The sequence below is a fragment of the Zootoca vivipara genome, chromosome 5 (assembly GCF_965207765.1).
Source record: "Zootoca vivipara chromosome 5, rZooViv2.hap1.1, whole genome shotgun sequence".
Lineage (NCBI taxonomy): Eukaryota > Metazoa > Chordata > Lepidosauria > Squamata > Lacertidae > Zootoca > Zootoca vivipara.
This window is the reverse complement of record NC_142588.1, coordinates 81,118,954-81,141,115: the sequence shown is the minus strand read 5'-3', so window position 1 is coordinate 81,141,115 and position 22,162 is coordinate 81,118,954. Positions and strand designations below refer to the sequence as shown.

The 22,162-nt window shown below is 43.9% G+C and overlaps 1 protein-coding gene across 3 annotated transcripts in view; it reads left to right on the top strand.

The window, feature by feature from the left end:
- Positions 1 to 22,162, top strand: part of GOLIM4 (golgi integral membrane protein 4) — a 56,166-nt gene that overhangs the window by 9,040 nt on the left and 24,964 nt on the right. For all 3 annotated transcript variants that reach the window (XM_060274400.2, XM_060274399.2, XM_060274401.2), the window contains exons 2-4: positions 19,165 to 19,239; positions 20,844 to 20,893; positions 21,811 to 21,864. In XM_060274400.2, the coding sequence (XP_060130383.1) occupies positions 19,165 to 19,239; positions 20,844 to 20,893; positions 21,811 to 21,864 (179 nt within the window). The remainder of the gene's footprint in view (positions 1 to 19,164; positions 19,240 to 20,843; positions 20,894 to 21,810; positions 21,865 to 22,162) is intronic.

Genomic DNA, 22,162 nt, shown 5'->3' with positions numbered 1-22,162 from the left:
TCAAGATCACATCGGCAAGCAAGGGATAATGAAGACCACGGTGGAGAATGGTAACAGGAATGCTGTAAGCACAAATGTCTGTTCTGGCTGACTGAACAAATACCATGGGGTTTTTCTTCTGCTCTACCTGTGTCAAAGCTCCATGGGAGACGGATATCAACCACTGAAAAAACTTTGTTTTAGTGAGTTAAGGCTCCCCCCCCCCCAAGCGCTAGTTCATGAGGCATGGCAACGTTTGCATTGGTACCATTCTGATCAGAGGACTGGGCTCCTTAGCTGCAGAGTGCAAAAAACTCAAATAGATGCAAAAAGAAAGAGAGGCTGTTTGTTTACTTTTTTTAAAAAAAGAATGCAATCAAAGGTTCTGGACCCATATAATCCAAATGTCCCTTGGGTAAAAGCTGAATTGCACAAGCTGTTTAAGTTATACGAAAGTAAGGTTTCATATTTGACTGTTTTGAATAATTTGTTCTGCTGCCTACGACTGCGGAAAGAGCAGATGACCAAGATGGACTATTGTCCCTTACCTGGTTTCTGAGATTTCATCTGGCATAGCCTGCTTGCTTCCCAGTACCTTCTAACACATAGGGTGTAGGCAAATCTGTCTGTTTCAGTTTCTCTCATTTTTTTTCTTGTCTTAAGTTCAGGACAGTTCCACATCAGTTTGCAATTTTTTTTTTTAAAAAAAAGCCATGAAAATTCACCACCGTTTTAGTGTGAATTTATTCAAATCTATACAAGTTTGTACAGTATGTAGTTTTGGCCTTTGCAAAGCAGCTTCTCCTAATATAAAACATTTTTGCATGGTGTTGTTTGCATGGTGTTATGCATTTATATGCACATTTTGCCACAATATATGCATTCTTACACACATGACTTGGCTGGAAAACTGCATTGCAAAATATGGAGAAATGTGAATTTCAAAGGGTGGCTGCTCTTGCTCACATGTTGTTCTGGAAAGTCCAAATTTGCATTTCAAATACTAACTGATTATAACCCCCCCCCTCCGGCCGCCCTTATTAAAAGTTAGCCAAGAGAAAAAACCCATAGAATTTATTTCTATTTATTAAAATGTGGATTTGTTGCAATAGGGGGGAAATGGCATTTTATACATGTCTACTCCTAAGTAAATCTCATTGACAGTGATGGATCTTTCTCCCAATTAAATGGGTGTAGGATTGCAGCTTGAAATGATATAATACTGTGTGCGGTTGATGTAGTCTTCAGTGGGATGAAGACAATGCCACCTAAGCATGTATTGCTGCCTGCACGATTCGGGCAAAAATCTATAAATAGTTACCCATACTTTCTCCATTTACCAGCGTGGCTTTTGCCAGTTGCTCTTTTGTGAAATGGATACTGATGTAATTTTGGAAGAGCAGGAATGTTAGCTCAGCCTGCCCAAGTGCTTAAAATAGGAATTACTCCGTGGTCTTCAGTAAGAATTAAAAACCCTGCATGCCCAAACAAGATTCAGGAAATGTGATAGCATGGGAGGTCTAGACAGTTACCACATCGTTGTCCAAATAAAAGCGAGTGAATGGCTCATGGGGCAGGAGCAAGAGAGCATCTGAAAAGAAGAACAAATAAAAAGACAAACCTCTGTATCAAAAAGTGTCATGTCATTCCACCCCTGGCCTGAAATAATCTTGCAATTTCCCTTTGGTCTTTGTTCTTAGATCTGGGCTTTCAATTCTGCCTACCAGTTTCCTGGGTTTGAAGGTCCAAAGCTTTGGCTTTAGATTGTAAGCCTATGGGAGGTTTCCCCAGCCCGGTGCCCTCCAAATACGTTGAGCTGCATTGTCCCAAATGCTATTCAACATCTATAAAAAGCAAGTGGGAGCAGTGATCAGGAGGTTTGGGGCTCTCACTGCCTCCAGTGCTCAATAAGGGCAATATGACCAACAATTTGACTCTCTTTAGTTTTGCCATGGCATATCAATCTGGTGGTATCACAGAGGTGGGCATTTTTGCTGATGGCACCGATTGCTTTCCCTGCCGAAACCTGGGAGCCATTCTGACAGCTCTCGTAGCCTCACCTGTTTAGACAAGCATTTCTCTGCTCTGACTTGAATCTCCTGTTTTGATTGTTGTCTTAACGGTTATGCTGCTTTCATGGGCGTGGTTATTTTGTATTTTAATCATGGATTAATGTAGTTGCATTATGGGGAGTTGCATTTTTTAAAATAATAATAGTTTGGTTTCTTCTTGTTATTTTGCTGTTGGCTCTTAATTGTTTGAATGGCCTCTTTCATGAAATGAAAGGTGGTATATAAATTCTATTATTAATAGTAATAGTAATAAAAATAACTCCCATCCTCCCAAATCAATGGCTATGCTGACTCAGGCTGATATCTGGAGCAGGGGTGGAGGAAGGGGGTTGTGGTGGGGGCTGTCTGGCTCGGGTGTCACCAGTGAGGGGGGTGACAAAATGCTGGGTGGCACTCACCGGTTCGTGGGGCCTGCAGCTTCTCTCCTGGGACTGATATGGTGGCTTGGGCGCCCACAGGCTCCGTGCTTCCCCAAACAGTCCACCACCTGCCTCTCCCTCAGCTGCAGGGCGGCTGAGTGGGAAGAGGCAGGCAGACTCCTCGGAGGCTCCACGGAGCATTTTGCCCTGGCTCACCCTGCCCCTATGGGCGGCTGGCCCTGCCCCTGGGCACAGGGCATGCGCGCCGCACCAGATGCCCAATTGGCTTGCTCCAGCGCTGATCTGGAGGCATGTTTATTAACTTTGCGATTGTAGGACATCTAATGTTTGGGGAGCTTGATGATGATGATGATGGCCGTGTGATGTAGAAAAGCTTTAGCATCTGAAAATACCACCAACCCATCATTTTCTGCATGGAAATAACACAGAAGAAAAGCCCTGTTGCTTCAGATCAAAGGACTACCTGATGCAGCGTCCAATTTCTGTTCAGCTTCTTAAAACCATTGCCGTCAATCTTAGACATGTTTATTTTACTTATTTATACAATTTAAATGCTGATAATTTCTAAGTGGCTTAATACGAAAAAATTGCTGTCATAAAATCGCATCTGAACTGTCAGGGTTTGTTGCGACTACTCTTGAGTAACGACTGTCCACATGCTTGTCTTTCAGACGTTTTTATTGGTGCACATTATTTACAGTGTAATGGATTGCTCATGTCATGTCTACCCACTCGAGTCAGATTCCTGCACTAAACTCTTTCGCGTTTTCGACCAGCATAAAAGCCTCGGAACTGAGAAGCGCCTCCCTTTCCTTCTCTTTCGCAGTTCCGGCATCGGAGGTACTGGTCTTCTGTCTGCCCTACTCCTGTCCACTCTTTCCGCCTCTCTCTCTTCCTGCCTATGGAGCAGGGGCTCTCTAGTCCTGTCAGAGCCCTGGCACTCCTTCTCCGCTTCCTGACTCACCTCTTCAGACCCCTCGCTTGGAGACGGGCTGCTTCTGATGGGGGGGGGGAGGTTCTCTGTAATCCCTCCCCCTTACATAAACTATAAGTGATCCATGGTATCAAAATACAGTACAGTACTAATTCACAACACTGATGTTTGGCAGGGGCGGACTTCACTGTTTCAAATTTCAGCGGAGCCGTGGTGCGAGGCCAAAATTTGGCACCCTCTCACCTTATGTTCTGCTCAATTCACTATGTCATAGCTGCAATGCCCTGCACCACCCCCTAGGCTTAGTGCCCAGTGTGGCAGAACCGGTCATGCTGCCCTAAGTCTGCCTCTGTGTTTGGTATTAATCAGGAAAAGGAACACTGGTGGTAGATTAGGGACACCTTTCTAATTTCATTTTTGCATTTGTACATATATAGCTGCACTTGCACATACCACTAAGCCAAACTGTGACTTAGCGCAAATATGCGCCCGTCACACTCCTCCCCAGTCCTTTCAGCTCAGCGTGGTGCAGCAGGTCAACCAAAGCATCGTCTGAACCTGAGATCATGCCTAAGGTATCTCCTTCTTAACCATGGGCCAAGGTGTGCTCATAGTTTGCCTTCTTGCGACATACGAACCAGGCCCATGGATTGTTGCAGTAAGACGTCTCATTGAGGCAGCAACTGGGCTATCTTTCTTTAACAACAACAACAACAACAACAACAACAACAACAACAACAACAACAATTTATTATTTGTACACCACCCATCGGGCTGGGTTTCCCCAGCCACTCTGGGCGGCTTCCAACAAAGATTAAAATACATTAAAATGTCACACATTAAAAACTTCCCTGAACAGGGCTGCCTTCAGATGTCTTCTAAATGTCAGGTAGTTGTTTATCTATTTGACATCTGATGGAAGGGCGTTCCACAGGGCGGGCTCCACTACTGAGAAGGCCCTCTGCCAGGTTCCCTGTAACCTCACTTCTCGCAGTGAGGGAACCGCCAGAAGGCCCTCTGCGCTGGACTTCAGTGTCCGGGCAGAACAATTGGGGGTGGGGGAGATGCTCCTTCAGGTATACTGGGCCGAGGCCGTTTTTAGAACATGTTCTCTTTAACAGGGCAGGCTCACATCTTGGAGGAAACCATCAGGTTGTCAGTATTAGCACTGGCTACCTGCTGATAAGATAAGGAAAATACTTGAAGGGCCAGATAATTCTGTATTGCCACATCTTTGACAAGCCAATCTCCTCTGTCTGATCAGTAAAGAACCACAAGAGCTTGACCACCTAGCTCTTGTGTCTGGGAAGCTTATAACCACCTTTGTCCCAGTCACCTGTTTCAGGTTAAAATTGCCTTCAGTGTCATAAACTCACATGGTTTGTGTCTCTTGATTACAAAGTCCCCAGTGTAATATGACCAGGGTGTTTTTTTCAGCCGGAACTCTCTGGAACTCAGTTCTGGCACGCGTCATTGCCATTATAAGAGAATAAGGGAGGCATTCATGGTGAGTTCCAGCACCTTTTTTTCTAGAAAAACGGCACTGGATCCTGTCCTGAAATATGCAATTCTAGCCTCTGTATCAAATGATGCAGTAATAGCTTTTATTTCAGGGTATCAAGTCTAAGCTATGGGTGCCATAGATGCCACAGGTACTGAGTGTTTGTAGAGCTACTGGAATATGGCATGAGGACTTATGGGCCTGGCTATGGCAGCTTTCCTAGAAGAAAGCTTCAATAAGATTGCAATCTAACAGAGCAATGCAAACACCCGGTCCACCTTGGCACAGGTTTCCCCCTCTGCCAGCGAGAATGCCAGAGTGTGCTTCCCCAAACAGCAGGCTGGCTGTGGTGTTCCATCAAGCCTTTTGCTGCCACTCTGGCCAGGGTTAAGGATTGTCCCCTATGTTTATTAAAATCAACACTCTGGATGTGCTAGATTTCTCTGTTGCCTCCTGGGTGTTATGGAGGATGTTTTATTGTACTTGTAACTTCAAAAACCAAGGGTGCCAACAGGGTTTTCTGTATGAGATTTGGGCCCTCTGCCCCCCCCAAAAGACGACACACATTTGCATGGCCTCGGTCCAGTATACCTGAAGGAGCGTCTGCACCCCCATCGTTCTGCCTGGACACTGAGGTCCAGTACCAAGGGCCTTCTGGCGGTTCCCTCGCTGTGAGAAGCCAAGTTACAGGGAACCAGGCAGAGGGCCTTCTTGGTAGTGCCACCCACCCTGTGGAACGCCCTCCCACCAGATGTCAAAGAGAAAAATAACTACCAGACTTTTAGAAGACATCTGAAGGCAGCCCTGTTTAGGAAGCTTTAAATCTTTAAAAAATTAGTGTATTTTAATATTTCTGTTGGAAGCTGCCCAGAGTGGCTGGGGAAACCCAGCCAGATGGGTGGAGTATAAATAATAAATTATTATTATTATTGTGTCACTTGCAAATGTATGGCCTCTTTTCAGATAATAAATAAGATATTCAGTCAAGCCTTTTCTAGCCACTGTGCAGGTTTTTCAGGTTCCTTGGAAGGGGAAACTGTTCTAAATATTTATACAGGAGGACAAATGTGGGTTTTTGTCACATTTGTTCTATCCCCCAGCACCCCTTCCTTTTAATATTTCTGATTAAATGCCAAAGGGATTGGTTTCTAATTTCCAGCAGCTTAGTTTCATCCCTGGATGGAGCCAATTAACAAACTTAATTACTGAATAGCTCTTGTAGTCCAGCACCCTTTACAGACAGTAATCAAAGCTTTACTAATTACATGCATTAGGCATCTTAATTTATTGACATACCCATGAAAAATTATCTCTGTGTTAGCCTAGATGGTCCTCCTTTCTTAATTATTGGATATTGTGGATGGAAAAAATGTTTTTTGGAGTGCTTCCTTATTATGCAAGTTTTTAAAACGGACCTTTTGTCGAGTGTGGGCAGGTGTGGGCTATCTTAATAGAAAAAGCAGCCTGTTTCCAAGTGACTAGCAAGGCCCCATCTCCCTTACCAAGGAAGTAGCATATCATACCACTTTAAACTGTCATAGCTTCCCCCAAGGAATTCTGGGAACTGTAGTCTGTTCAGGGTTGTTAAGAGGCCGTTCTTCCCTTCACAGTTCCTAGAATTCCCTGGGAAGAGAGTTTGATCGTTAAATCTCTGGTTATTGTAGTTATGTGTGGGGAAGAATAGGGGTCTGTTCATAGCTGCCAAGTTTTCCCTTTTCTCACGAGGAAGCCTATTCAGCATAAGGGAATTTCCCTTAAAAAGGGGGAGAACTTGGCAGCTATGTCTGTTAAGAAGTGAGAGCTGGACCATAAAGAAGGCTGATCGCTGAAGAATTGATGCTTTTGAATTATGGTGCTGGAGGAGACTCTTGCGAGTCCCATGGACTGCAAGAAGATCAAACCTATCCATTCTTAAGGAAATCAGCCCTGAGTGCTCACTGGAAGGACAGATCCTGAAGCTGAAGCTCAAGTACTTTGGCTACTTCATGAGAAGAGAAGACTCCCTGGAAAAGACCCTGATGTTGGGAAAGATGGAGGGCACAAGGAGAAGGGGACGACAGAGGATGAGATGGTTGGACAGTGTTCTTGAAGCTACGAACATGAGTTTGACCAAACTGCGGGAGGCAGTGGAAGACAGGAGTGCCTGGCATGCTCTGGTCCATGAGGTCACGAAGAGTCGGACATGACTAAACGACTAAACAACAACAACCAGCTTTCAGCTCCCTTAAACTACACTTTGCAGGATTCTTTGGGGGAAGCCATAACTGTTTAAAGTGGTATGAAACGCTACTCCCTTGGTAAGTTTGTTTAAACACGACTCCTCTGCTAAATGTGCTTAGTATTGCAGCAACAGTCCCATTGAACTCAAGTGGTCTTACTTTGGAGTCAACTTCTATAGGATCACAGTGTCATTTGGCTTAAATGTCAGGACTCTAAATGGAAAAAAATAGCTTTACAGTGAAGGATACTTCCCGCAGTCTACATTTATCCATAAAACTCCCTTAACAGTCTGACCATGGCATCTCTACAGATGGCACCATGGAACTTTTAGCAGCAGCAGTAGTAGATGCAGCTGGTGTCAAAACCAGCAAATCTTCACATTCTTCACATGATTGTTCAGCTCTCAGAACAATCTTTCCATTAGCAGCTTGAAAGCAGTAACCATATTTGACACTTGTATAGTGTTTTAAGTATTCAGAGTGCTTTCACATACATTACCCTCTTGTAATCCTTACAATAACATCGTAAAGTTAGTGTGTATTATATTATAGTATATTATAGGTGGGCTGACTGAGCCTGAGAGAGAGACTGGCTTGCCTAAGGCCCCCTTGCGAGTTTGTGGCAGAAGCAAGATCCAAACTCGTGACTCCCTGATCTCTGGCATTGTCTGTTAGCCTCTGCAGTACATCAGCTTTGTTTTGTGACAGTCATTCTGATTCTCTGTAAAAATTACTTGGACTCTAAATACCTGCTGACATAACATGCCCAAAGTGCTAATTGATATCTAAGGTCTTGAATGTGATGCTATTTCAATTCTATGGTCAGGGGCAACCCTAGCAATAATGACAAATAATAAACAACAATGCATGGATGGAGATTCAAAATTGGCGAGGCTGTTTTCCCTGGGTTGGGAAGTGGAAACTGACTAATAAACGTTTCTACTTTTCATTCTGGAAATAAAATACTCCTACGGAATTGTTGGAAGTGGAGAAGTGAAGTTTTATGGCTTTTACGCTTGTTTGGACTTGTTGGGCAAGAAGGAAAATCACATTGCGAAACATCCTGCTAATGTATGCTCTAGTAATGCACAGTTACATTCACAGACTAGAAGGTCTTATCTAAATTCAGTTATTTGGATTAATGGGAAACAGGTGCACCCCAGTGGGGAATCCTTAACGGTACCTTAGCCAATGAATCCGTTTTGTGCCTTGGACTCCCGCCTCGTGACTTTCTCCCATCCATCCCTTCCTACCTTCTTGCAGCAGATAATAGTGTGCATCCTTAGGTTGCTCACGTCTCGGGGTTTGCTGTGTATTTCAGAATTTTAAGCCAGGGGGTGGGGAACCTCCAGCCCATGGGCCCCACCAGGCCTCCCCCTGTTTGATGCCAGGTGTGGGGTAGATAAATACATGACTGGTCTGCGGTTTCCAGGCACCCCATGTCATCTGATTGTTGGCACCTGCAAATCCCCCTGCACAACGCTTTGCAAGCCCTGTCAATCAGGGGACTGGAGAGGCTTGCAAATAGCCGCCCACACGGATCTGCAGGTGCCGACAATCAGCTGATCATCGGTGCTTGAAAAGCACAGTGCCTTCATCTGAACCCTTTGATTTTAAACCTTGTGGGCAAAAATGGGCCACCTGCTGTCATTGTAACATTGGGTGATTCTTAGGTGGGTGGCCCTGCCCACCTGTCAAATTTGGCCTGTAGGGGTTGGGGAAATAAGGATCTGGTCTGTTGGCCGGATCTAAATCTCCACCTATTTTTTACACTCCACAAACATCGTGATCTCTAAGGGAATGTCCTAAACTTCAGGGGTAAGAGTATTTTCTACATGGCTTGAAGGCTTTTGCTATTGAATGTCCCCTTCCATGTTCACCAGGCTCCATGCTGATGCAGCTGGCACAGCTTCTCCTACCAGTTTCCACCCTCTGATCTGCTGGGCACCTCTCTTTATCTCATAGCCCCCACTCTCTTTGAGTCTTGAGCCTCAAAATACCTGGAAATCCTATGCTTTGCACTTCTAGATAACTCTAAATGTGTTGAACGTGGGGGTGGGGAAGCACACACAGGTCATTAAATTTGTGTGTGTGTTTATGTTGTGGTTAATGTGTATAGCAAAAATGTGTGACACTGAAGGTGTGAATCTTCATAATGTATATAAATTCAAGGGCCTTCCTTGGCTGCACTGCTAGTTCTGCTTTTCTACATAAGATTTGGGCTTGAGTGTATCTGTCTTAAGCCTTGTGTAACAAAACTGCTTTGAGGAAGTGGCTTTAACAGTTTTGAGATGTTGGTAACCACATCTCCCTCCTGGGTTTTTCCTCTCTGGCAAGAATCGGTTGGAGATGAGGACTGAGCCAAGAAAAATACTAGAATCCCATAATGTTTGGATCTAAAATGTTAGGATCAGATAAGCTCCCTAACATCTTAGAAAACCAATTCTGCTGTCGCATCAAGGATGGAGTGACTTTTGAAACAGAGTCCTAGCCAAAACGTTGTCTGTAAAGTTATTTATGTTAAAATACGCCTGCTTTTTGGGAGAAAAGCAATAACAAACCTAGACAGAATCTTAAAAAGCAGAGACATCACCTTGCCGACAAAGGTCCGTACAGTATAGTTAAAGCTATGGTTTTCCCAGTAGTGATGTATGGAAATGAGAGCTGGACCATAAAGAAGGCTGATCAAAGAATTGATGCTTTTGATTTATGGTGCTGGAGGAGACTCTTGAGAGTCCCATGGACTGCAAGAAGATCAAACCTATCCATTCTGAGGGAAATTAGCCCTGAGTGCTCACTGGAAGGACAGATCCTGAAGCTGAGGCTCCAATACTTTGACCACCTCATGAGAAGAGAAGACTCCCTGGAAAAGACCCTGATGTTGGGAAAGATTGAGGGCACTAGGAGACGGAGATGACAGAGGACGATATGGTTGGACAGTGTTCTCGAAGCTACCGACATGAGTCTGACCAAACTGCAGGAGGCAGTGGAAGACAGGAGTGCCTGGCGTGCTCTGGTCCATGGAGTCATGCAGAGTCGGACACGGCTAAATGACTAAACAGCAACAACAATGTTAAAAGCAATGACAACAACACTGCTAAGGCAAAATTGTGTCCTTAGTTGTTATAGATCTGCACCGTGGTTCTTGGTTCTGCCAGAATAAAATATATTTTCATATCTGTGCACTCGCTGCGGTTTTAAGTTTAAGGCAGGAGAAAGCAGTGCTTCGTCTGCAGCCCCAGACACACTTTAAATTGTCAAGTCCCATTGGACTCAGTGAGGCTCACCTCTGAGACTTCCCCAAACTGGTTCCCTCAGATGTTGGCCAGGGATGATGGACATTAACATTTCAAGAAACATTGAGAGCATCAGGTTGGAGAGTCTCTAGTGAATTGGGGTTTTTTTGGGGGGGGGGTCTCTAGCAGATGTGAGCCTCTTAACCATAAAGCCTCTTACCCATTGCTTGTCCCCAGGACCTGGCAATCAGAGGTGTCTACCCCCTGCAAATGTCCTTCCTAGCTAATAGCCTTTAGTAGATCCTATCCTTTCTGAACATTTCTCATCCTTTCGATTGTCATTTTATAATTATGAAGTGGAAGAATAAATGTCCGCCCACTCCAGTTAAGGCTTCCAATATACCGATGACATTAATTATATGAATTTGCAACATGCAAGTTTCTAATAGTGCCCTCTGTACTGAGGTACTTGCTTTATTGAAAGGAAATGAGAGAATGCAGAAGGAATGAATAAGCTCTTGGTTTTCAGAAGCTTCTTATGCCAAGTGGAAATTTTTGGGAGGACAGTGATTCTGCTTTTATACAGTGGGCCTATTTTTTTTAAGTGTGCATACAAACAGCCAGGGGAAAAATCCACTATGCACTTCTAACTTGAAATTTGGAAGAATTCATTTTTAATTAAAATAACACCCATGTTTAATTAGAGTTCCATCTTTCTTTCTTTAATTTTAAAAATAAGAGTAATGAAAAGATGATTTCATCTTTGGGTTTAGAAGTTCACAGTTTTGTAACACCCTGAAACTATGGCTGTGGTGATGAATTGGACTACAGATGTCAGAAGGTCAATGTTTTGCTGGTATTTAAACCAGATTATTTAAATCAGATGTTTCAATATAGGCACAGCATTATTTGCTAGTTATTAATATTTTTCATTATTGTTAAGCACTATGCAGACTGTTAAACACTTACAAAGCACCTAAAATTACCTAAGCATTATATATGTATCAAAAGATAAGAGAGCCCCTGCCTGCAGGCCCACAATCTAATAGCCGCAATACTAAAATAAAAAGGAATAGGGAGGGAAGAGGAAAGCAAGCATTGGGGCAGCTTCTTCTGCACTGGCCAATGGATGGGACCAGGTTTTACTCCCCATTGGCATGGTATTCTTTATAAGAGACAAGGTACAGCCTCCAAGTGCCCTTAATGCCCTGGCTGGTGGGAGAGGTCAGAGAGTAAGCCACCCTTTGATTATGCAGTCCTATGGCAATTGAGAGTAACTTGTTAGGTTTCTATTCCTCTCACTGTGCAGGTAACATGCCTCTGTTATGCATTTCAGTAAAGATTGTTGGAATCACGGGAGCGGATGTTTTCTGTTTTCTGTTTCCATTTGTTTTTTCTTCAGACTTCTCTCAGCGAGAGGAGACATGTTTTCCTTTTGTTCTGCCTTACACTTAATAAAGTAGCTTTCAGTACACAACCTCAGCCTGGCTCCATCTGCGTTTTATCTCTGCTGGACTCAGTGTCTCCAAGACATGGGTCGTAATAAATCGTCGGGAAAGGGCTGTCGGAATTCCCTAGAGCTGCATGCTGACCGCTGATGGGGGAGACGGGCTGGATTCGTTCCTGACCAGACATAACTAGCCTTATTGTTACATATCATTATTAGTTGTTATTGCTTTGGGTTTCAGAGGGCAGGACCAGTCCCTGGCATCTCCAAAAAGTGTATTAAAACTTTGGGGAATTTTCCATGGTCTTACAGGTGAAACTCAGAAAATTAGAATATCATCAAAAAGTGCATTTATTTCAGTAACGCAATTTAAAAGGTGAAACCAATATATCAGATAGATGCATGACATGCAAAGCAAGATATGTCAAGCCTTTATTTGTTGTAATTGTAATTAGTTGTTGTTAGGCGGGTCAATTATAGAAGAAGAAGAGTTTGGATTTGATATCCCTCTTTATCACTACCCGAAGGAGTCTCAAAGCGGCTAACAATCTCCTTTCCCCTCCTCCCCCACAACAGACACCCTGTGAGGTGAGTGGGGCTGAGAGACTTCAGAGAAGTGTGACTAGCCCAAGGTCACCCAGCAGCTGCATGTGGAGGAGCAGAGACGTGAACCCGGCTTCCCAGATTACGAGTCTACCGCTCTTAACCACTACACCACACTGGCTCTCTATAAATGGAATGTAATTAATGAAATGTAAAAGCGATGTTTATTTTTGTTTATTTTTGTATTATTGTAACTATTTGTTTTATTACTGTGGGATTTCCAAAAGAAAGCATTTGTAAAAATTAAAATAAAAAAATAAGTTGCATTACTGAAATAAATGCACTTTTCGATGATATTATAATTTATGTTAAAACATAAGATAGTAGTTTCAATTATTATTGTTATGTTGATAACTTTTCATTATTTACACATAGGGAATAATTGCTTTTGGGATCTTCAGGGTAACATTCCCGCTAAAATCAATCAGTAATTTTAAAGTGAGGAGTATTGTCACTACAGTCTGTTTGCACATTTCCACAGGACATTGAGGGAAGTACAGAATGCTGAACTGGCAGAATTGTTTCATACCAGAAACAGCACCATCTTAACACTGCACAAAGTGTGCTGATTCTTGCTGAACCGAGTATAGAGACTTGGAAACACAGCTGTTCAGGTCATTCCTAGCAGCGTTTCTTTGATTTAGGTTTGTAAGGATGAAACAGGTTGATGGGTTTAGGACAAGCTGAGCAGCTGTTCCAAGTTAAGATAGGGCTGTTGTGTAAGTGAAATGAATACAAACCACCCTCTGAGATGGAATTTAATAAATTGGAGGCTGCTGTCCAGCACACAACTAGCTTGCTTAAATTCCGCTGAGGTCAAGGAGGAGAACCAAGGATAGAAGGATGAGGATGCGACCTCTGGGTTATTACAATGGTACCTCGACTTATGAACGACTCAACAACCGAATTTTTCGACTTACGAGTGGGTAAAATGGCCACACGCTTACGAATTTCTCGACATCCGAATGGAAACCGCGGCAGTTTTAGATAGGGTTTTTCCGACTTACGAATTTTTAGATGGGGTTGCTTCGGCTTACGAATTTTTTCGTTTCCAATCCATTCCTATGGGAAATCGTGTTTCCAATGGCGCTTTTTGGCTTACGAATTTTTCGACCTACGTTCCGCCTTTGGAACGGATTAAATTCGTAAGTCGAGGCACCAGTGTATTGGGGAATATGGTTCAGAACACCACGTCTCATTTTCTTTGCAACATCAGGTCATAAGAGCAATATGAGAGCTTTGCGGGATCAGACCAAAGGTCTGTCAAATCCAGCACATTGGTCAGCCAGGTGCCTATGGGAAACCCACAAGCAGGGCAGGAGGACAATGTCTATCTCCTGTTTTTGTTCCCCAAGGAACTTTTACTCAGAGTCATGCTTCCTCTGATCCTGAAGGTAGCATTCAGCTGTCATGACTAGAAGCCATCACTTTACACCTCAGTAATTTGTAAGTAAAGGTAAAACGGTAAAGGACCCTGTTGTGTATTGAGTCAAAGGATTTTATATCTGTATTACTATTGTCTGTATTTGCATTAGGGTATAACTGTCTTTTGGTTCCAGAAGGTACAGCTACTATTGGTTCATTTAAGCTGCTGTATTTGGATCCTCTGTCTTATCGGTTCCCTCCAAAAGGCAGCACTGTGATTGCCTGATATTGTTCCCTCCAAAATGTCTAGCTAGTCCCCTGTCCCTTTCTAGCTAGTCCCCTGTCCCTATAAATATAGCTTTCCTCTCCTCAGAGCCCAGTCTTGTTTGCTTTAATAAAGAAGTGTTACTAGAGAACTGTTTCCAGCATATTATGTCAAGAGAGCTGAAATCACGAACCCCACGTCACAACAGACCCCTGGACGGTTAAGTCCAGTAAAGGCGACTATGGGTTGCGGCACTTTCAGGCTGAGAGAGCCAGCGTTTGTCCACAGACAGCTTTCTGGGTCATGTGGCCAGCATGACTAAACTGCTTCTGGTGCAACGGAACACTGTGACAGAAACCAGAGTGCACGGAAACGCTGTTTACCTTCCTGCCGCAGCAGTACCTATTAATCTACTTTCACTGGTGTGCTTTCGAATGGGTAGGTTGGCAGAAGCTGGGACAGAGCAATGGGAGCTGTTGCGGGGATTTGAACCGCCAACCTTCCAATCGGCAAGCCCAAGAGGCTCAGTGGTTTAGACCACAGTGCCACCCGTGTCCCCTGTACCTTTTTATAAGATTTCTCAGCTGTCCTTCACCACAGGCAGGGCCGGCTCTAGGTAGATCCCCGGTGGCGCAGGGCACTACGGCACAGGGCCGCCAGGAGGGCGCCGCGAGCTGCGCCCACCCGCTGGCCGGTCGGTTCAACTCGCAGCTGCGCCCACGGCAACCGCGCTGTGCCTGCCCGCCCGCCCGCCCGCCGTGCAGCAGCGCCTGTGGCGGCTGCGCTGCGCCCGCCCGCCTCGCTGGGAAACGGGACGGGGGGCGCCGGAGGGATCCGTTGCTCCACGGCGCCAGGGTGAATGAGTGAATTATTCACATAATATGATAATTTGCAATCAAGTCACATCTACTGGGGTGTGTGTGTGTGTGACAGAAAGGCAGGGGAAGAAAAAGGCTTTTAATTTTCAGTTCCATTGTGTTCTTTTTCTCCCCTCGCCCATGCTCCAATTAAAGGGTGGAAAGAATGCATAATCAGATGGAAGATAATTCTGACTTTACTTGATTTATTGCTAGTTCACTTGGCATGTATTGACTGTGTGTTGATGTGTGATTAGGTTTATCATCCCTTTGGGCCACCATTGACTGCTACCAACTGATTTTTTCCTGTTTATAACCTTCGTATCCCTTTTCCCTCCCGCATTGCACTATGTACATAAGCAGAAGGGGAGGAGAACAGCTTCCATTATATGCGTTTTTAAAACACACACATCTGGAATCTTTAAATGATTGCAGCATCTTTCAGTTTAGACAGTTTAAAAAAGCTGCGTCTTTTGAAACCAGGCAGTAATCTGTGTGAGGATTGTGAAAAGGTCTTAGCACCCTAATGGCCTCATCCTGTCTTCTGAAAATAGGAAGTTGCCTTATACCAGGGGTGGCCAACTCTCAAGAGACTGTGATCTACTTTCAGAATTAAAAACTGGCAGTGATCTACCCCCATTTTTGGGGGGTTCAGCTCAAAGTTGTTGAGCTTTTTCTAGGGAGCAGAAAGGGGTTAAAAAAAGCTTTTGGGGGGAGGGTTAAAGGGGCAGGAGTCAGTTTTAGCGACGCTCAAGAAAGGGAGCCAAAGATCTACCAAAACCTCACGGGGATCTACCAGTAGATCGCAATCGACCTGTTGGACATCCCTGCCTTATACCATATCATTTGTCCTTTGAACTCCATGTGGTGTAATGGTTAGGGTGTCCGACCTGGATCTGGGAGACCAGGGTTCAAATCCAATCTCTGTCATGAAGCACCTTGGGTGACCATGAGTCAATTCACTGTCTCTTAGCCTCCCAGGCTTGCTGTGAGGATAGAATGAGGAGGGGAAACGTCATTCATGCTGTGACTTTGAGCTTCTTGGTGGAAAGATGGGAAAGAACTCTAATAAGGACTTGGTATTGTCTACACTGACTGGCAGCAGTTGGGTCTTTCTCGGTGCTACCTGGAGATGCTGGTGATCTAGGTACCTTCTGTATGCAAGGCAGATGTTCTGCCACTCAGCTATGGTCTAGCTAGGGTCTAGAAGCCAAGCCTTATGAAGAACAGTTGAAGGAGCTGGGTATGCTTAGCCTGGAAAGAGGAGACTGAGGGGAGATTTGATAGCCATTGTCAGATATCTGAAGGGCTGTCACATGGAGGATGGAGCAAGCTTGTTTTTCCCCCCTGCTCTGGAAGGTAGGACTCGAATCAATGGCTTCAAGTTGCAGGAAAGGAGATTCCAAATAGAGATACGAAAAAACTTTCTGGTGGTATGAGCTGTTCTGACAGTGGAACACTCTCCCTCCCCTCGGGAGGTTGTGAACTCTCCTTCCTTGGAGATTTTTAAGCAGAGGTTGGGTGGCCGTCTGTCATGGATGCTTTAGCTGAGATTCCAGCATTGCAAGGGGGTGGACTAGATGACCCTTGGGTACCTCCAGCTCTCTTGAGATTCTGTATGCACTGCCAATCTGCCGGCCCAAAATTGTTCCTCAAAGAGAGAAAGGGACTCTATAAGCTCAGAGGTGGCACCTTGCTGCCCTTCCCATATTTGCACCCCACCTTTCCATCCTGCAGGATGGCGCAAGACCATGCCTCCTGACTGGGAAGCTTAAAGTGCATAGCATATCTCTTCTTGTTGCTTCCGACAGACCCCTGAGCCTGTAGCCGTGGGCTCAGCCCAATTACGTGCGTTCGAAATGCACCAGAAAGCTAAAGAAAGGAAGTTCATGCAAATGGTTAACACAGATGGTTTGCTCTTGTAATGCTAGCAGGTTGTAAAGGTGGACTACAGTGGTACCTCGGTTTATGAACACAATTGGTTCCGGAAGTCTGTTCATAAACTGAAGCGTTCATAAACTGAAGCGAACTTTCCCATTGAAAGTAATGGAAAGTGGATTAATCCGTTCCAGACGGTCCGCGGAGTAACCGTTCATAAACTGAAGCGAACTTTTCCATTGAAAGTAATGGAAAGTGGATTAATCCGTTCCAGACAGGTCCGCGAAGTACTTAAACTGAAGCGTTCATAAACTGAAACATGGGTGTAATTGGTTCCGGAAGTCTGTTCATAAACTGAAGCGTTCATAAACTGAAGCGAACTTTCCCATTAAAAGTAATGGAAAGTGAATTAATCCGTTCCAGATGGGTCCGTGGCGTTCATAAACCGAAAATTCATAAACCGAGGTGTTCATAAACCGAGGTTCCACTGTACATATAATAGCAAAGAAAAGTGAGAGACTGGGGAAAGGACCAAGCTATCAGCTCACATTAAAATGCAGTCACCAACAATACACCCATCTTAAATTAGTGGAACATGAATAATTATAATACTAATACAAAGTGTTGATGCTGACCTTTAAAGCCCTAAACCAGGCATCCCCAAACTTTGGTGGCCCTCCAGATGTTTTGGACTACAATTCCCATCATCCCTGACCACTGGTCCTGTTAGCTAGGGATCATGGGAGTTGTAGGCCAAAACATCTGGAGGGCCGCAGTTTGGGGGTGCCTGCCCTAAACGGCCTCTGTCCGGTATACCTGAAGGAGCCTCTCCTCCCCCATCGTTCTGCCCGGACACTGAGGTCCAGCTCCGAGGGCCTTCTGGCAGTTTCCTCACTACGAGAAGCCAAGTTACAGGGAACCAGGCAGAGGGCCTTCTCGGTAGTGGCACCCGCCCTGTGGAACGCCCTCCCACCAGATGTCAAAGAGAAAAACAACTACCAAACTTTTAGAAGACATCTGAAGGCAGCCCTGTTTAGGGAAGCTTTTAATGTTTAATAGATTATTGCATTTTAATGTTCTGTTCTGTTGGAAGCCGCCCAGAGTGACTGGGGAAACTCAGCCAGATGGGCAGGGTATAAATAATAATAATAATAAATTATTATTATTATTATTATTATTATTATTATTATTATTATTATTTATACATTGCGTACCTACAGGTTTGTGTGCATAGGGGCCTCTTTTCAGATCTCCTGCTCTTCATGCACACATCTGAGCGTGGGGCACACAAAGGAAGGGGTGGCAATGTTTGGAGCAGGGCCACCAGCACGATCTCACTCCTGCTTCCATGTGTTATATGGAGGGGATTTATGAAAGAGGCTTTGGAGCTGAACTCTCTCCACCTGTGAGGAACGTGTTGCAAAAGATCAACCTGAAACTAACTTCTGAACAGTGTTAGAAACTGGGATAGGAAAGCTAGGAGCTACATGGCACCTTAAACGTAGGTTATGGGCGCAACAACGGAATGTCTAGGCGCACTTTTTATAACAAGAATACAAAGCTGAAAATGAATGAACTGCAGCTAAAATATTATGTTCATTTTTCACATGGTCTAGTCCTTTCCCTGCCCACCCCTCTAATATTCTTAAGAGGGTCCCTTCTCCAGTCTTCAGAGAGTATCTGGAAGTGGGGAGGCAGAAAAAGGTCCTCCTTTCCTTCCACTCTGCAGATCTGAAATCTTAGGCGCAGTACTGCGCCCAGAGCTCAGAAACTGCTTGCGCTAATGAAATTCCCTGTTGCAAAATGCGCCAAGAACAACAGGAGTTTTGAACACTGTTTCTGGAGAATATTCAGCTTCTCCAGCAGGGGGGAAGATTGTGTGTGTGTGTGTGTGCGCGCGCAAATATCCATATATGTGCAAGCCAGTATAGCCTTACACTGAGTCACGCCATTAGTCCATCTAGCCCAGTGTTATTAACGCAGATTGGCAGCAGATCCCCAGGATTTCTGATTAAAGTCTTTGCCCAACCCTAGCTGGAGATGAACCTTGGGTGGAACCCCAAGACTTTTAACTTGCCAAGCAGATGCTCTGCAATGGAACTACAGCATCTTCCATCAAATAAAGACCAACTGGCAAGCTTTTGGCTACCTGGGTGCATGCAACCTGTCATTTCCCAAAGGCCACATTGTTGATGCACAAATTGCATGGTTTGTGCAACTTCACTGAACTTTCTTTTGCTGATTTTGTTATGGATTCCTTCCCTCCTATTCTTGTACATCCAATTATTATTATTATTATTATTATTATTATTATTATTATTATTATTATTATTATATTATGTTTTCAAAATGGACACACACACACTTTCTTACCTGTTGAACTACTCCTCATTTACATCCAGTTTATTGATTTTTTTTACTTTTTCAGTTGTATATGAGCACCGGTCAAGATTAGAGAAATCTTTGCAGAAAGAAAGGCTTGAACATAAGAAAGCAAAAGAAGGTAAAGGATTTTACATTTCTCAAAAAGAAAAAGAATAGGAAACAGGAGAAATGTTGTTCCCACTTGTATTGTTATTACAGGAACAGTGTGTTGCATTCAGGGTCATCGCGGTTTTCAAAACTCCTTTAAAATAGGTTATGCTTTGCCAAACATTTTTGAAAACGAGAATTGGCTATTTTGCTTAGTAGCGATCAAATCTCTGGAGTTTCTTAATGAGTTTTTACTGCCATCTAGTGGATAAAGAAAACAGCAACAAAACGGCATCTGACTATGAGTGTTTTCCCAAACTAAAGTTTTGATTCTTCCACTCAAAAACACATTTATATTTCTACAGTTATACCTATGGATATAGTTCCTGGCCAGTACCCAGAACAGTAGGCAAACACACTTTACAGATTATGGCATAATTCAGGTAACAGTGTCTCCTGGCATCCCATTATAACCATTGCTCATTCGGCTAGGGCTGTGCTTTCTGGGTCATGTTGGCACTTCTGAGATTCCACTGCATCTCTATGAGTTGTAACACAGGCTTAATAAGTCAGTCCTGGTATTTCCTTATTCCAGTGGTCGGTTTCAGGCCCCCCAGGTCTCTGGATTCGGCCTGCGAGGCTGTTTTGGGTAAGCCCATGCCCCCCTTCCCAAGCCTGATTTGCCCTCCCAGTTCCTTTGCAGCTGTGGCTTTAATATTTCTGTGTGTGATGGGAAATCCCTGTTGTCACGGCACGTGCCTGGCATCCCATGATGTCAGGCGATTGACAGGTGAGTGGCCCCGCTCACTTGTCAAAATGGGTCTGTGGTTGATCAGGGTTCCTATCTCCATATTGGAAACCCTAAGCACAAGTAAACCTTCCCACTAACATGGAATATGTGTTGCTTGGGAATTGCTGCGTCTATGCATGCAGCATAATTGTGGAGACCTGGTTTGTCCCAGGTGCTCTCACTTGCCTCTTTACGTGTGCACAACAAATGCCTGAAGAAGACTCTCCTAGTAGCTGAATGTGTAAACCAACAGCCTCAGCAGAGTCCGTAGCAATAGGTCACGAGAAGACCCATTGACATTAATGGCCCTAAGTTAGCCATGTCTGTTAATTTTAGTAGGGCTGCTCTGAATGGGAGTTAGTTACACTGACTAAAGTAATGCAGTGCTATGATTAATGAACAACTCCTTCATTGGACTGAGATACCCAGAGGGACTCTTGAATTTGTCCTTCTTGATCAGGGATGCCCTAAAAGAGGATGAACAATGAATTCACCTTGCTGTATTGTTGAAGAGGTTTTCTGCATTTCCTTTGTCTGGGGGAGAGATGCAGAAGGCTTCTTCCTCAAAACAGTAAGATGGTTTCATTGTTCATCCTGTTTAGGTCATCTTTCCAATTAGCAAGTCACCTTCCTAATTAAGGATATAGCAGATTAGACTGATACCACGTGTATGCAGAGATGTTTTGACTTTGTCTCTTTATTCTTTTTGCAGTTGATTTATTGTATGACTTTTAAATGTTTAAACACATTGTATCCCGCCCTGATAGCTGAATAGATGGAGCTTATAAATATAAATAGACTGTAGCCTTTTAACATCATTTTCTCTTCCTTTTTTTGTTTTTTAGACTTTCTTGTTTATAAATTAGAAGCACAAGAAACGCTAAATAAAGGAAGGGTAAGTGAGCAGAAGTAATGAACAAGATGTTTCTGCTTATTGCATAAGCTGAACTGATAATGGAGTTCTGAATGCTCTTAACATTTAACCTCTTCCAAGGTATGAAGAAAAAGGAAAACATACATAATTATAGTTCACAAGAAGTAAGATTACTTGGAGGTTGGCTTGTCCTATGAGGCCTAAGGTGTCTTATTAAACAAATTCACAAAGGATAAGGCTATCCAATGGTTTCCCCTGGTAGATTTGCTGGGTCTGTTTCTTGGTATAGAAAAGTGTTTTCCCCCCAGACCGATTTAATTTGGAGGGGGTGATTTTTGGATACTTGAAGTTAAACAGTGGGAGCTTTTGGTTCCCTTCCTACAGTCTACATGGAGACAAAGGGGAAGTGCAACTTGCATGTTCTGAAGGTGGAGAGTGATGTCACGATGTCTAACAAAATGCTGAGGCTTTGCTACTGCTTCCAGTCCAGAGTTTGACACCTTTGTAGCTCAATGGCGGAGGATCTGCTTTGCCTGCAGAAAGTCTTGAGTTCAATCCCTGCCATCACTAAGTTGGGCTGGGCATGAAACTCTGAAGTGCTACTATAGGTCAGTACAGTCCATTGTGAACTAAAAGGACCGATGAACTCCCTATATTCTTCTGTGTTCTGCCTCATCTCCATCTTGGGGGGTTAAAGTTGGCCTGTTTGTGGAAAATCTGTCCATGTGACTTGCTGCTAAGTGGCTGAGTAGTGTGGCAGAAAAGCAGTTTGGGGTTGGATTTTGCAGGCTGCAACTTTAGAAGATGTCCTGTGGACAGCCCTATAAGTAGATCCACTGGCAAGTTCACAGTTTACTAGTATTATAATTTACAGAGAGGTAAATTTACAGAGAGCTGAGTACGTCAGCTAACTATATATTACTCTTTTTGTTTTACAGCAAGATTCCAATAGCAGATATGGAGCACTGAATGTGCAGCACCAGATGTTGAAGGTAGATACATGCATCTTCTTAATCATCCTGTCTTAACAGGGAAGTTAGAAAAAGATGACAACATTTGGCTTCCAGTCCTAGTTGGCATTTTTGGGAAATGGATGTCTCCAACACCAATAGACCTTCTGGGTGTCATGAAAAGGCCTTAGTTGCAAAATGTTTGCTTCCCGGTGATTGTGTGCAAAATTTAAAACTGTTCTGGAACATGTGTCCCCTAGTAGTTGGCTTAATCTTCTGTTGTTCTACACACTGAGAAGTGTTTGACTTGGGGAACACTCTGAAGCAGCGATCTGAGGTG